Source organism: Struthio camelus, chromosome 1 (genome assembly GCF_040807025.1).
Source record: "Struthio camelus isolate bStrCam1 chromosome 1, bStrCam1.hap1, whole genome shotgun sequence".
Classification (NCBI taxonomy): domain Eukaryota; kingdom Metazoa; phylum Chordata; class Aves; order Struthioniformes; family Struthionidae; genus Struthio; species Struthio camelus.
The window spans coordinates 70,386,121-70,400,970 of NC_090942.1; the positions used below are offsets into that span (position 1 = coordinate 70,386,121).

The window sequence follows — 14,850 nt, forward strand, 5'->3', positions numbered from 1 at the left end:
TGCCTTCCATAGGGAGGCCAGAGGAGTTGCACAGCATATGTTACCATTTGTCATCTGTTTCTGACTTGTGCTGAAGTGATACTGCTAACATGGTGTTCTTTTCTCTCCTTGTTTCCTTGGGCATGTTCCTTGAACTAGGACGCATTACTATGAAACACTGGGACGGTATGTATTCTCTCATGCTGTGGTGCTCTTCAGGTGTAAGATCCGTTGTTCCTCCCATTGACAGTTCAAATCCCCATTAATGTTGAATGTAAATTCTTTTTGGTGTCATTCAGACTTAAAAAGATGTAATGTTCTCGATGACATCTCCAGAAAATATTCCTGTCTTGGGGCTCTTTTTACCCACAGGCAGATAGTGATGCATGGTCTCTTAGGTTTCTAGCTGGGCTCATATACGTAGGCCCAGTCAGATCACAGCACAAGAAAGGTTTCTTGGTGTGTTCATACAAACATTCTGTATAGTTTGGCTAAACATAGGCTGGTGAACAGGAGGAGCTGCCACTTATTGAGCTCTCACCTCTGCACCTCAGCAGTTTTAATCACCTCCCTTTTCAGCAGGAAGATTGCTGCAGCACTCTCCTTCAGACTGTACCATGCATATACCCATTTCTCCCAACGCTTTTTGCCTGAATCAAATGAGAAAATATTTCCTGTCCTGTCCCTGAAAGATGCAAAAAACTGCCACACTGCTGTCTTCTGAGAGTGCTAGTAACAGACTGAAATTGGCTCCAGTACCTCCATGTTGGTATTTCTGAGTTTCAAGCTACCTTCGGTTCTCTTTCTACTCCTCACAAAACTCAAACTCAGAGTGGAGTGAACTACAAGATCCCAGAATGTGAAACAGAGGGACAAGGAGAAGACCGGTGGGGAATTAAGGGCTCTCATGCCTAAGAATTTGAATAGCTCCTACTGAATTCCATAGAAGCTCTCCACAGTTAGTAATGAGAAAAAAGGGACCAAAGATGGATAAAATAGCAGTCAACAGGAAGGAGGCAGGGGAGAGGTGGTGCAGAGTAAAGAACAGGGGAGACAGACACTATACTCCACAGAGCTGAGAGGGTAAAAAAATTGTTAGGCTAGGAGGCTTCTCTTTGAAATTGTTAACCAAGGCTTTCACAACGACAGAAGAAGATGCATCTCCAAAAGCCCACCTCAGATTTAACGTTGAGTTCAATGAGGCAGATCGTTGGAAATGTGGTCAGTGTGATGTGTATGTTCAAAGCGGGTACACATTGTCACACATGACAATAATATATTTGCGCTATTGCTCAGTTTTGATTTAAGAAACTCTTCCTCTGAAAGAGGACACAAAAAATGGTTGTTGCTTTTGTATTTGTGAACGCTGCAGCTCTGTTCAGTCATTGATTTTTCTATGATACCTCTGCACAATTATATTAAGCTGGGACAGATGGAGCCTGTCATTCTTGTCTCTGTAACAGGTTTTCTTTACCATTTCCATATCTTGTCTTTCTTGCTCATTAGCTCCAGTTCCAGAGACAGCCAGCTGGCAATTGTTTGCCAAGAGGAAGTGTCTCAGGATGAGACTTATGATGAAAATTTGAATGAAGACATTGAGTACTGTAGTGAACCAAGCCTGATCTCTACTGAAATGTAAGCTTTACAGCTTTAATCAAGGTGTTTGGGGGGGGTTCTTTAATTAAGACAGAGAAGTGGGAAGAGGTGACGTTTTTCTACAAAAATTTCAGTTTCTGGGATGAGACCAGAAGATTTTAGTCAGACAACTCAAATATCAGAGAATTAAAAAAAAAAAAATGTAGTTCAGCCCTGAGAAATAACGTTGAAACCATTTTTCTCCTAGAATTTTCCCTTCTCCTCTCAATGGGAGTATCTGGATTTTATATCTTCAGGTCCTCTCTCCCATTGATTTCTGCCACCTAACATTCCCAGACCTCATCTTTAGAGTGTTTCTCTGTCTCATAGTCTCTATGGCTGCTCCTGGATCAATTATAGGCAGGAGCTAGTTCAGCTAGTTGCATCTATTTGACAGTGTGTTCTTCCTGGCTTTCCTGCTGGTAGAGGGGTTATTGTCCCCCCTCTACCAGCTTTTCCAGCATCCCTCTGTTCTCCCTTCCAGGCTTTCATACCACGATGATGAAAATAGACAACTTACTCCACCGGAAAACAACAAAGGAGAGGACACCCGGCACTCCCCAAAGAAAGGATTTCTGTGCTCCTCCTCACTAGGTAACATCCTAGGGTGACATGCAGGCTCTGCTTTCCTCTGCCTTGAGTTCTCACATCTTGCTGGAGAAATTCTGTCGTGGGTGGGGCCTGGCTGTTGGTGTGTGTTACACTTGGCTTATGAGACCAGGAATCCCACAGTGTGCATAAGATTTTGATCATGCATGTGCCTCGCCAGCAGACACCTCTCCCAACTTTATGCTCAGTCAGTAGATTAATCTGTGGCTGTTTGGACAGTCCATGGTTGTTTGGATAATCCATGTGATCTGTTTGATTAAGTCTGTATGTGAATTAGGAGGGTTTATCAGAGTGCTGTAGATTCTCCAAACAGACACCAGGGAGTCACTGGATGGACTAGCTTTCAGTGTACAGTATTCTGTGGTGTGTGCATTTAGCAGGGCGAAAGGAGAGGTGGGTTTTTTTGGCTGCTATGAGAAAAACTGAATTTCAGATTAAGGTAATACAATAAGAATTTGCTTTTTGCTGTGATTGTAATTGGATGTTTTCAAATGCTTGAGCGTGCAGACTATGTTCAAGTGAAATCTATGGATCATAAGCTATTATGAAGATATAAGGACAAATGTGAGAGTCTGGAAGGAAATTAGATCTTTTATGTAGAATATTTTTCAGCCTTTTTCCCTGAGTAGTGGTGTGGAAAAAAAATAGACTTTAGGGGGAAACTGAAAAGAATACTGTAAATAAAATACATTGTTACAAAATAAACAATGACAGACTATGTAATGCAATGTTTAAAGTGAGGCTGCTGTGTCTTCACGTAAAGCCTTCAAGACACTTGTACTACTGAGACTTTCAAAAGGACTTACTTTTTTTCAAAACTTAAAATAGCAGGCAACAAGAATTCCTGTATCTATCCCAAAGGCCAAATTTGCAGTCAGAGCTTGATACAACACTTCTTTAATTACATTCCAATGAATATTTATATCATGATGTCATGCTAATTTTCCTAGGCTTTTGTCAAGAAGGAGGAAATACTTTTTATCTGCATCATAGCATTAGTTCTATGTATCATATCATATGTTCCAGGCCCTGGGGGGACCTTTTGTCAACAAATCAATCATACAGATACCTACTCTTTTCAGAATTCTCATTTTCTTTCCTACTTTAGAAAAATGTCAATGGGACCAAGAAGTACACAAAATCTTTATTGTGCCATGCAGCTCTAACATTAGACTTATTTGCTACTATTCCAAAGTAAAGCCTGTGTACCTGTGTAGCCTGTGTACCATAATATGCCTTGCAGTACTTTTTAATTCCTATATAAGGAATACATTTCTCATATTTACAGAAAAAAAGTTTACTCTCATAGCAAGTAACCACTGTAGAAAATTCAACTGTTCCCTCAAAATCTTTTCTTTTATTTAAAAAAAAAAAAAAACACTTTTCTCTTCCTTTCTTTCCAAATTTCTGGAAATGTTGCATGTCTACATACCCAAAAATCTATTCACCAGTGAATTCAACCGCTAATGTAAATAATTCACTTCCACTTGATCTGTCTATAGACACAGCCTTGTTAACTGTGGTACACATGGCAGTAGAGGAAACAGACCACATGAAAGCAGAAGGCCAGTGTCACCTGAGCAGCCCGATGCCTCCTCCTGTGCATGTGTACAGCCAGGCACAGAGCCAGAACATCCATTGCCACTGTCAACCCCACGGAGGGTTTTACCTGAACCAGAGAGGTCTGGGAACACTTCCACTACTTAGTAGGGAATAAGCAGCATGGTATCTACTAGGACAGGTTTTTTTTAAAGAAAAATAAAATAAAACCATCATCCAGAACTTTATCTTACTTACTTGGAAGGTAGTGCTGGTTGATCCGTGGTGCTAGACTGTGTTTTGCAAATACAACTGCTTTTGAAAGGGTGAGGTGTTGAGGGAAAGTGGACAGAACCTAAAGTGTGGATGTCTTTGCTGTCTCTCCAGTGGGACTGCGCTATGACAAACTGAAATCAGATTATCTGTAGCGTGGTGTGAGTGATGGACAAAATTCTCTATGATTGTGTTTTTAGGTCGAAGAGCATCTTTTCACTTAGAGTGTCTGAAAAGACAGAAAAACCAGGGTGTAGACGTCTCACAGAAGACAGTTCTGCCTTTGCATCTGGTACATCATCAGGTAAGCATTAATAACCGCAAAGGGCCCAGCAATGCAACTGAGAATCTACCATCTGCAGTGCCTCCCTGCAGTGCATTACAGCCAACTTTTTAAAGACCTCTTGAGATTGTTTCTCACCCATATCAAAGGTTCATTTTTGGAAATTGTATTTGTCCTCATGCTCATTCCTGCTTTCAGGATTTTATCATTCCCAGAAGAATGCTCCAGGAACATATCCTCCGGAGTTAGCAGAGTTATCATTATCTGATGTCCTTGAAAGGGAAGAATAAAAACCTAGCTAAAATGTCAAGATAAAAATAACTACCCAAATTGCACACTGCAGTGCAATTACACCGGCTTTGATGATAGTACTCATATGAGTAAAATGTGCAAGGTCTACTTCCATATTAATTAAAGGTAACCAGTAACTGTAATTAATCATTTTAAAAAATAAACTGATTACATGTAATTAATCAGCTTCTTAAGCTCTTTATAACTGCATTCAGCAGCCTAGCAAATATATGCTTAGGCACGTATCTAAATGATTAGCCAGCTGTCAATGCGGAAAGTAGATTTTTTGTCTTCAAGCTTGACGTGCCCCAGTACCTATCACCATGAAAGAAACAGGTGCAGACAGTAGTGCCAGCCCTGCAATGCAGGGCACCCTGCTCCATGCAATCCCCTAGGCAGAGCAGAATTGCCTTCCCACCTCCTTGGGCTGAAAATGCCACACACCTGCAATAGGAGGAGGAAGAAGTCGTAGCAGTAAGAGGAGAGAGAGATGAGCGCACCTTGGACTCCCTGTCTTTTTCTCACCTCTGTTCATGGCAGCAGCAACCAGTTACCCTTTAAGGATAGAGCTTCATAAAGCAGTCATCCGCAGAGAGTTTCTGCTGTGGCAGAGACAACCAGCAAAAATATTGAGTCAGGGGCAGGGGAGGGTGGGCAGCGAACAGCTTCCCGCCCTCCCCGCAGCAGTAATAGCCCTCCTGAGGCTTTCTGCCCTCCCACAGCAAGCCAAGCAAACAGAAAACATGCTTCCCACTGTCTCAGCCAGCAAGCTGGTAGAATCACCTCCCTCCAAAGGCAGAAATCTGTATGAAGAGGATGGGCCTACCTCACCCTTCCACATCCCACCATGCAGCTCCAAGCCTTGAGGAACAGGGCTCTACCCACTCCAGCATCACTCTGCCAGCCTACAGGATTATCCTGAAATAGGCTTTTGGCCTCTGGCTGGGAACAGTCAGCAGTGTTATTCTGTCTACAAAGATTTTAGCCTACAAGATGCTTTAAACAAGAATATGAACAGGAAAGGCTGCCTCTGCTAAGTGCAGTAGATTCTGTTGCTTACGAATGCTTGAAGAGGTGTTCTCATGAAATACTCATATGGGTATGTAAATATATACAGTTGAAGCATGAAGCAACCCCTCAGAGCTTCTTTCAACTTCCTCATCCCCTTACATATTGGATAAAGTACTTTGTATGTGTTTCTACTGAAAAACTGGTTCAGTTGTTCTTCCTAACAAATCTAGGGCTCTCCCTGAAGTCTGGTCCGTTTAAGCAAATTGCTGAGGCCGTCATAGCCTGCAGGACATGACTGGTGCAGAAGAATTTTAAGTGCCTTTTTCCTCACTGAAAATCGATAGGAATCTGACATCTAATTCTTGGTGAATGTTGTTGGGCTAATTGACCCAATAATTGATTCTTTTGTTCATCTGTCACTGTAAAATCATCAGCATAGCATGCTGAAATCATCTTAGACTAAGTCTCGTCCTCCAGAGGGCATCTTCAGGCAGGTATGTAAATCAGGCAGGATGCCACTTGGTGTCTCTCTAGACATTGAGTTTACACTAAACACATAGCTTTTAGATAGCTCAAATTGGGTGAGACTAACCTCATCCCTAATGAGAGGATTCTCCGAAACACAAATGCACATTCTTTTGTATTTTCTGTGGGTCAACATTTATTTCTTTACTCATATTAGGCAGTATTGAGCTCTGTGAGGTAAGCTATTGACTTTGATGGCATTGCTCTTGAACAAGGCACTGGTGACCATGAGTAAGGCATCAGATCAGCCCTGTGCAAAGGAGGGTTTCTTGAGAAGTTTATGTTATAGAAGGAGATTGATGACTCAGGGGTTATACATGTGACTACAGAAGGGACTGGGTGGCTCAAAGTATATTCGTCAGATAGTGATCCTCCCATCAGCAGCTGATGTTTTAAAATCCAGTGGTGCATTTACAGTTATTGCCAACTGCAGACACATCTAAGATTCACATATGGTATCCCTTCGGGTTCTATAGTACATACTGACAGAAAACACAGTAATTGGCAGTAAAAGCTAGCGGTATGGGCGGTGGCTGTGGGGAGCAGGTTTGCATCACTCCTGTGAGTAGGGGGTCCAAGGCTGAAGAACCGCAGTCTTGAAAGTTTTCGATCTGGTGCTTGGCAGCAGAGCAGGATACGTCATTTAAAGGAAAGCTTCCAAAACGCTGTCACAGGATACATTCATACCATTCCAGGAGCTGGCAGCTATTTTCACAAAGCTCAACACCCTCCAAGCCTGTCTTAGGTAGTTTCTCCACCACCTCATGCTAGCCCAGCTGCTAACTCACCTTGTTCCTTCTCTGTCCTCAGGCGTTGGCAGTGGCAGGCCTCAGTCCCCTACTCCAGCGAAGCCATTCCCCCACCACGTTCTCCCGGCTGTGTGCTACACCCCCTGCAACACCCTGCAGCCGTGGCTGGCCACAACAGACCATCCCAACTCTGCGCCTTGATGGAGCAGAGTCCAGCGAGAAACTCAACAGCAGCTTCCCGTCAATACACTGCAGCTCTCGGTACCCTGACAACAGTGGCTGCAGCAGCCCAAGGAGAGCCAGGCCGGTCTCCCTCACCGTCCCCAGTCAGACCGGAGGGAGCAACAGGCAGTTTCACGGCAGCGCTGGCAGCCTGGTCGAAGCGGTAAGACTGCAGAGTCACCGAGGACATGAGCAGTGTCAAGGACCCCTTGAAATGTGGCGCTCAAAAAAGCAGGGCAACAGATATATTTTAGCTGCCCGCAATGCCAGGAGTGGGAAAGCCCATTTCCAAGGAGGGGTTAGCAGCATGAATGGGAGGGGAAGGAATATTGTTAGGGACTACATAGCAGCAAAGAGGGTTGCAATAGGGGTGCCATAGGATTGATGATGCAGAGTACTTATGTTTGTCTTTGTCTTTGGTTCCCTACCTACTTTTGAAGGTCTTGATTTCGGAAGGACTGATGCAGTTTGCTCAAGATCCAAAGTTCATTGAGGTCACAACCCAGGAGCTCGCAGACGCCTGTGACATGACGATAGAAGAGATGGAAAATGCAGCAGACAACATTCTCAATGGTAACAGCAAGCAGAGCCCCAATGGCAACCTCTTGCCTTTTGTTAACTGCAGGGACCCAGGGCAGGACAGTGCAGGAGAGGAAGAGGAAGAGGTGCAGAACCCGGATTGTAGAAAAAGTCAGGAGGAGCTCAAGGACAGCAGGATTTATATCAGCAGCCTGTAGTTGCCAGGGCTGGAAGCGATGCTGGTTTTTTATTTGTTTCAATGTTCCTAATGGGTTTGTTTCAGAAGTGCCTCACTGTTCTCGTGACCTGGAGTAACCGGAACAGCGTTCTTCATTCATTTCTGTTGGGACGAGTCGCAGAGTTGGGTGGTGTAAGAAAGCTTTTCAGGAGCGGATATAACCCCAGCACGTGTCCATGAAGGAAGAGTGAGGAGGAGAAGGAAGAGGAGGAGAGCCAGCTCCCTCTTTTTTTCAGTCCCTGCACAAGGAACGACGACTGCCTCCGGAGTGCGAAGGGGAACCTCAGCTTCCTGTGGATGGCCCTAGCCAAAAGGACCCTGTGTCAAACGGGTGTCTTTCAACTTTGCTTGTAAAAATCATTTTGCACATATTCTGTATGAGCCTCACCGTCTCCATAAAGCCAAGGCCCTTTGATTCGGAGGGAGAGGAGGACTTCTTCTGCTGTGGATTCCAGTACCGCAATGGGGAGGAGGAAGCAGAAGAAGCCCGAGGGCACCTGAGGGGCAGGTGGCAGCACTGCTGAACCCTGCCGAGCCAACCTGCAGAGACTCCCAGGCAGCAGTCTCTGCCAACCAATCAGAGCTCTGGCAGTCACTCCTGCCAGCCAATCCGAGCTCGGGCAGTCACTTGCCAGCCAGTCGGAGCTCAGGCAGCCACTTGCCAGCCAACCAGAGCTCAGACAGCCAGCCGTGCCAGCCAGTGGGAGAGTGGGCAGCAGGCTCTGTGGCGGGGCTGAGCTGACCTGCCCTGTACTTGCTGAGGTGGTGATGGGCTTGTGTAGATCTCTCCTTGTTTTACGGTTTGATATTTTCTTGAAAGCATGTTGCAGTTTTTATTTTGACTATTTTATTTTGGTTTTTTTGGAGGGAGAAGGGAGTGTTTACAAAGTTCTGTAATCACCTACCTTTTTGTTTTGGTTTATTTTCACCTTTGCAAATGTTAAATTGGTTTGATCATGTTGTATTATTTAAACTGGGTTTTTTTCTCCATTGAAATTTGGTAGAAGTACAATGATAGACGAGTTTTACCAAACATTATGTACACCAAGAATTTGTAATTTTATTTGCTAGTAATTGAAACCTCCTTTTTTTGTTGTTGTTTTATAATTTAAAGATAGTAGGCAATGCACTTGATATAGTCTTGCACATTTGAGTGATTGATTTGGGTTCTTTTTAGTGCTAAGTATACCTGTGAGTGTGGGAGCAATACCGAGCGAGTGTGCGCGTGCGCGTGTATGTGTAAGTGCATGCAGTTCTCCACATCCTGGTTTGAACTGCAGAGATCTGTACCTGGGGCCGTTTGAATGCAAAAACAAACCACTGTCTCTGCTTTTGAAAGGGGAATCAGTAACTCTTTGCATTTTCTGTTCCACAAGATATGCAAAAACAATGCAATAATATTAATTTTAAAAATACAATTGTAAGTTGTGCTGGCATTAAAACTGTATAGAAAAAAAATTATGGGGGTGGGGGAAAACAAAAAACAGAAGGCGTTACGCTTCAATATATTCTGTGTGATGTTTTATTGCATTGATAATGTTTCTGTTGAAGAAACCGTTATACTTGAATTCAGGTCAGTTTCAGTATTTTTCAAATATTTTTTTAAAATGAATTGCAATTGTGCCATATAATGAATTGAATTACGTTTGTTTAAAAGAAAAAGAAAAAAAGAATCACTTCTTGTATATTTTGCTGCATGTCAAGTGAATCATTTCGTATTTGGAATGTGCCAAGCTTTACCTTTGAACTTTTAAGTGCTTTTCTACGTGTGGTTGGGGAAAGGGGTACAGGTTTTTTTTTTCTTTTTTAATTTGTACGATGAACAAAGTGTATCTGGTGTAAGTAACTATTCTGCAAGCCACTGACAGGTTGAACGTTACTGATTTTGCATATCTTGTGTTCATTTTCCTTTTTCCTCACTCCCGTTAAACATGCACGATGCCTTTATTGGTACAGAATCTTTCTTCCCGAGACTGGGACGTTTTATTCAGGCTTTGTTCTCTTCCCTTTTGCTCAGTTTCTCTAAAAGTCTCTTCTCACTAGAGGGTGGCAAGACCCCCAAACCGATTTGGCAGATCCATTCTCGGTATTCAGCTGGCACCAGCAATTCAGGGAGCGGGGAAAAAAATCTGCTTTCAAATCTCTTGTATTAAATAGCTAACCCTGATCAATAATAAGAGGATCCTGGGAGGAGCAAATGCAAGAGGCAGAATCATCAGCAAAGTAAAATTACTTAACTCTGACCTGGACTGAGAGCCCAGGGTGAGTGAAGGAAGGAGCTCTGCATAGTTGCTTTGGAAAATTGCTGCAGTATGGCTTGCAGGTCAAGATGCAGGTGTTAAGTGATTTCATCCATACTTTCGTGTTCCTATGCAGGCTCTCATCCCTCTTCCCAGGTCTTGGTGGGTCAGATGGTGAGTCTAAGATACAAACCACCTAATGGCACAGTATATCCCAGCCATATTTCCCTACTTGTGAATGTGAACCTCTCTTGATTTTCCTCACACTGGTCATTGGCTCTAGCCAGTGAAAGAGGCTGAAAAAACAGGGAGATATTGTAGATTTTATGCAACTGATTTTTGTCTAGACTACTGCTGGTTTTTCTCTGTTTTCAAGTGATGGTTCACAAACTTGCAGATCAGTGCTGAGTTTGGAAGTGTGATCTGACTCAGAACTAAACCTTCATTCAAATCTTGAACTTTTGCAGATGTCTGAGAAATCCTTTATTGTATATGTTGATTACATTATTTTTGTAATGCGCTTGTTTTATTTCCTGGTTCTGCTGGGGCCCTAAAGCAAAAATAGCAAAGAGTATTTTTGACAGTGAACTTTTTTCAGTGGCCCATAGCAGCTCAAGACGTCTTGCAAACAAAGCCTTTTAAACCAGAGACATGTGAATCCACTTAATCAACCATCTGGCCTCAAAGTCCTACTTCAAGACTCCCCTGGAGAAAGTTACCCCCTGATGTCAGTCATTCCTGTCCTTTCCCTCCGCTGTGCCTGTCTTGAGGTGGGCCTGCAAGTGCTTGTCCCTTTGGGAGTTTGCTGTTCCCAGTGCTGTAGTGCTCCAAACCTACTTGAAAGGAAATAATGCTGTGCCTGGCTGGCTGCTTCTGAAACCAAAATCAGTTTAAGGGTTCCCTGTCTCATTTCCTCTCACTAGAAAGTTCATCTGACTCTCCCAGTAGGAGATGGAGGTGTTCTCCCAAGAAGCAAAGTACTGATCTAGACTAGTGGAAGCAGTGGGAGTTTTGGGTGCTTGATGGTGCATGTCACCTTTTAGGATTTTTTTTTCTGAGGGAAAGGAAAATGGTGGAAAAGATTATCCCCCATATATTCCCTGTGAAAACTATGACTCCCTCAGGGGTCAGAGCCTACAGCAGGCAGGGAAATCCCTGTTCTCTGCTGAAAGCTGTCATAGGTCCTGCAGAGTGAAAAACATGTGGCTAGCAGAGGATGCAGATGAACTTCACAATTTGCAGAGCGGATGCTAAATTTAGCAATTGCTGCTGCCAGCTGTGCAAAGTCCTCTTTCTGGGGAGGGTGGCTTTTTTTTTTTTTTTTTCTGGTGGTACTTCCAATGTGCACATTGTGACAGGCCTGAGCAAAGAGCTACTGCCTCCTTTAGGTGAGGTAGTGTCTGGGGGACGGTGGGAAGGCAGGGGCAGGTTTAGTGCCTGGAGTGTCCTTCCTTCCCTTGTGTTTGGGGGAGCGGATGGTGGGTACAATCACTGTGCTGTGGATGGAAACTTTAAAGGAACTGATGGCTGAGGAGTGGCGTGTAAGGAAAAAAAAAAACGGGGAGAACAAGCTGCTGTTCGTCACTGAGCATCTCTAACTTGCTAAAAGTACACTGCAGATGAAAGACGTTTCTTATAAAACAACAAACCTCCTCCCTTTATCACTCCTGCTCATTATTCCAGGCAGTACTGGGCCAGCCACACCAGGTGCATTTCGTTTTTCTTCCTTATTCTGTGTGGCTGATGTGACGGGGAAAAAAGTGGAACTCGTGATCCAGAGCTGGAGTTTCATTATCCACAGACCTTTCTGCATCATCTGCCTCTTCAGCTGGACATATGAATGATGATGGTGTAGATGCTGCTGCTGCTGCAGGGCTCCGACCTGTTTTATTACCCTGCCCACTGTACCCCAGGGCGGAGAGACAGCCAGAGAGGCGCCATGTACAGAATCGCATCTGTTTCTGCTTTGTTTTCTGACTCAGAACCCTGCCCCCCGATGACTATGACAACGATGACAACAACAACAACAACAAAAAAAGGGCAAATGCATTTTTTACATTTCTTGATAATTTCCAAAGCAATGTATCATTGCTTTCTTTAGACTGACGCCAATATAACAGATGTATGGGTCTCAGCCAGGCTCCTGTGTCTTTTCTGCCTGATAGTTTCAGATTGCTGTATGAAATGTATGCGTGTTTGCACACAGACACAATCATATTAGGTGACAGCACCACGAGCCCGTGGGGTTGTTCACCTGTGTTGTAGATAAAGTTGGAGGCCTTGCTTCTTACATGTAGATGAGAAACCCCAGCCCGTCAGTCCAGTGAGCTGAAGTGAGGCAGCCATACTGAGACAGAAGTGACTATCCTAAGATACATGCACGGGCCAGCTGGGACTGTCCCAGTAGCAGGGGCAGGGTGGGGGAGAGGAACACTGAATGGGAAATTTGGAACAACAACGTTGTTAAAGTAACTAAAATCCAGTTGGGGGCTTCTGGTTGTGGTGAGCTTTTACCAGTTTTGATAACAAAGACTGTAGCGGGTGTAAAGAAACTATTCATCCCAGGCCATCAGAAGTCCTGGCTCCCACCTTGCTAACACTAACTTGCTAATAAGTTGAAATGAATGCATTGGAGGCTACGGAGGTTTTACTGATGCAAAGAATGTGGAAATCAGAACTGGGTCCAGAAAAAATTTGATTTTTTTCCTCCATTTTCTTCTTCAAAGATGACTAACAAATATAGATTTCAAATAAGGAATAGCTGCTTAGGGTTTCATTTTCTCTTCTTTTGAATGTTGCAAAGTTAATAAAGTCTTATTCTGGGTTAGGAAGCCCAGGGATCCAAAAGGTTTCCAATGGGATCTCAGTCCCCAGAGCTTTTGCTCTCTGTTGCTGCTTTGTTTCTGGACAGCTGAAACACTAAGGCCTTGCTGCTATGGCACCCTGCAATGGGATGGATGAGGGCAGAAGCACAGCAGAGAGATACGTCCTGTACTAAAACAGACTGGGCTCCACTTGCTTTCAGAGAAGTCAGTAGCATCACACCGGAATGGAAAAAAAAAAAAAAAACCTCTTCTGATATAAACTTTAGTGTTCTAGTTAAACCCTCCATTCTTCCGCTGTCCCTTACGGGGAATTTCACTTACCTGTTAACACTTGAGCATAAAAAAAACCAGGCCTTCTTTAGGGGCGCAGGGCTTGATCCAGTTGCCTAAATGTATGCATCTGCATCTGTATTTGAGATACCTTACAGTATTCTGCCTGGCTTGGAGCAGCTGGTCCAAAAAGGCACAGCTCTTCTCTAGGGCTTGCGTCACATCTACCACCCCCACGTGGATGTCATGGATCTCAGGTGGCAGGCAATTAGGCAACTTAATCAAACCCCTTTCCAAAGGGCTAACTGAGAGGAGCGGCACCAATGACTGATGTAATAAGGGAATCTCCTTTACCATTACCAAGGGCTTCCTTAGGCACAATTAGGAGCCCATTTCTCCATTTCCACGTTGTTGCTTTTCTATGCCATGTCATGCAGACAGCCTGCACTCCTACAGCCGAAGTTCACCATGCTCTGCCTAGCCCTTAGCCAGGGTTAGCAGGCTGCATCCCCGGCCCCGCAGGGCGGCAGCAAGCCCAGGCGAGAGCAGGCGTGATTACATCCAACAATAGATTTTTCTGCCAGCATCCAAACAGAACTTTTCCAAAGCATTTTCCTATTCAAGACAGAGCCCACAAAGTCACACACTATTATTCATTAGCCTCATCATTCAGATGATGAATTACCTGTGTTTTTTTCTGTTGCACTTTGCATTTTGTCCAGCAAGGCAAAATGCAAGCTTTTTCTAAAACAGGCTGTAATGTTTTTAATATTTTAAGCATCCTAAGCCAGTCTGCTCCTGTCTCAATCAGATAGACTGCTAACCAATACTACCTAAACATCATCAACTTCACGGTCGCTCATAAAAGTGATTGGTTCAGGATTATTCAGTCTTGACAGTTTGAATGTGGGAAGATTTCAGAGGAAGAGGAGTGAGATTGTAAATATCTCTTTGAAAAACATTGCTGCATCACACACACAAAAAGAGGGAGATGCTTTTAAAACTGCCTTAAAAATCAATTCTGAATGATGAAATCTCCCTCCAAATGATTGCCACTTGGTAGACTTAGGGATAAGGCTGAGGGATAAGGTGCTTTGGGTGAATTCTGGCAAGGAGTGGTTGGAATCTAGTCCAATTTCAGAGATGAAAATGCAATTTAGGAGCTGATCTCTCACTCAGTCTGACTTTGCATCAACACCAATGACTGAGCACGGCAGGATTAGAAGTGATTAAGGTCTGGGGGGGCTACTGTATCTGGCCTGTATCGGTATGGCTGGGGTCTGGCCTGGCAAGGTACTGCATAGCTGTATTTCCCAGTGACTTCAGGAAAGATGGGGATCCTCAGCACCTCTTAAGTTCAGGCCCTGGAGCACCATTTCCTGCTCTGATCATCAGCTATAACTGTTGATAAATATAAGTGTTTTGCCTTCATTTGAATTGCCCAGAGCTGTAATATGACCTCTCTCAAGTATAAATCAGTCCAGATATAAACCTCCTCTCCCACTCTGCTCTGCACTCCCTGCCCAGTCTCCCCAGCCCTCCCTTGTACCTTCGCCCAAGCCCTTCCCTGTTGCAATTCTTTACCTCCTTTCACAATTTTCTATCTAGTTTTCATGAACCCACAGAAATGCTTTTGTAAATA

The 14,850-nt window shown here is 43.9% G+C and overlaps 1 protein-coding gene across 8 annotated transcripts in view; it reads left to right on the forward strand.

Moving 5' to 3' along the window:
- The window catches only part of CACNA1C (calcium voltage-gated channel subunit alpha1 C), a 451,988-nt gene extending 439,741 nt beyond the window's left edge, over positions 1 to 12,247 (forward strand). For 7 of the 8 annotated variants that reach the window (XM_068947471.1, XM_068947499.1, XM_068947534.1 and 4 more), the window contains 6 exons: positions 139 to 165; positions 1,486 to 1,614; positions 2,099 to 2,208; positions 4,236 to 4,339; positions 6,956 to 7,279; positions 7,557 to 12,247. In XM_068947471.1, the coding sequence (XP_068803572.1) occupies positions 139 to 165; positions 1,486 to 1,614; positions 2,099 to 2,208; positions 4,236 to 4,339; positions 6,956 to 7,279; positions 7,557 to 7,853 (991 nt within the window). In that variant the 3' untranslated portion in view covers positions 7,854 to 12,247. The remainder of the gene's footprint in view (positions 1 to 138; positions 166 to 1,485; positions 1,615 to 2,098; positions 2,209 to 4,235; positions 4,340 to 6,955; positions 7,280 to 7,556) is intronic. The other variant, XM_068947481.1, reaches the window with a different exon arrangement.
- The last annotated feature ends 2,603 nt before the right edge of the window (positions 12,248 to 14,850 follow it).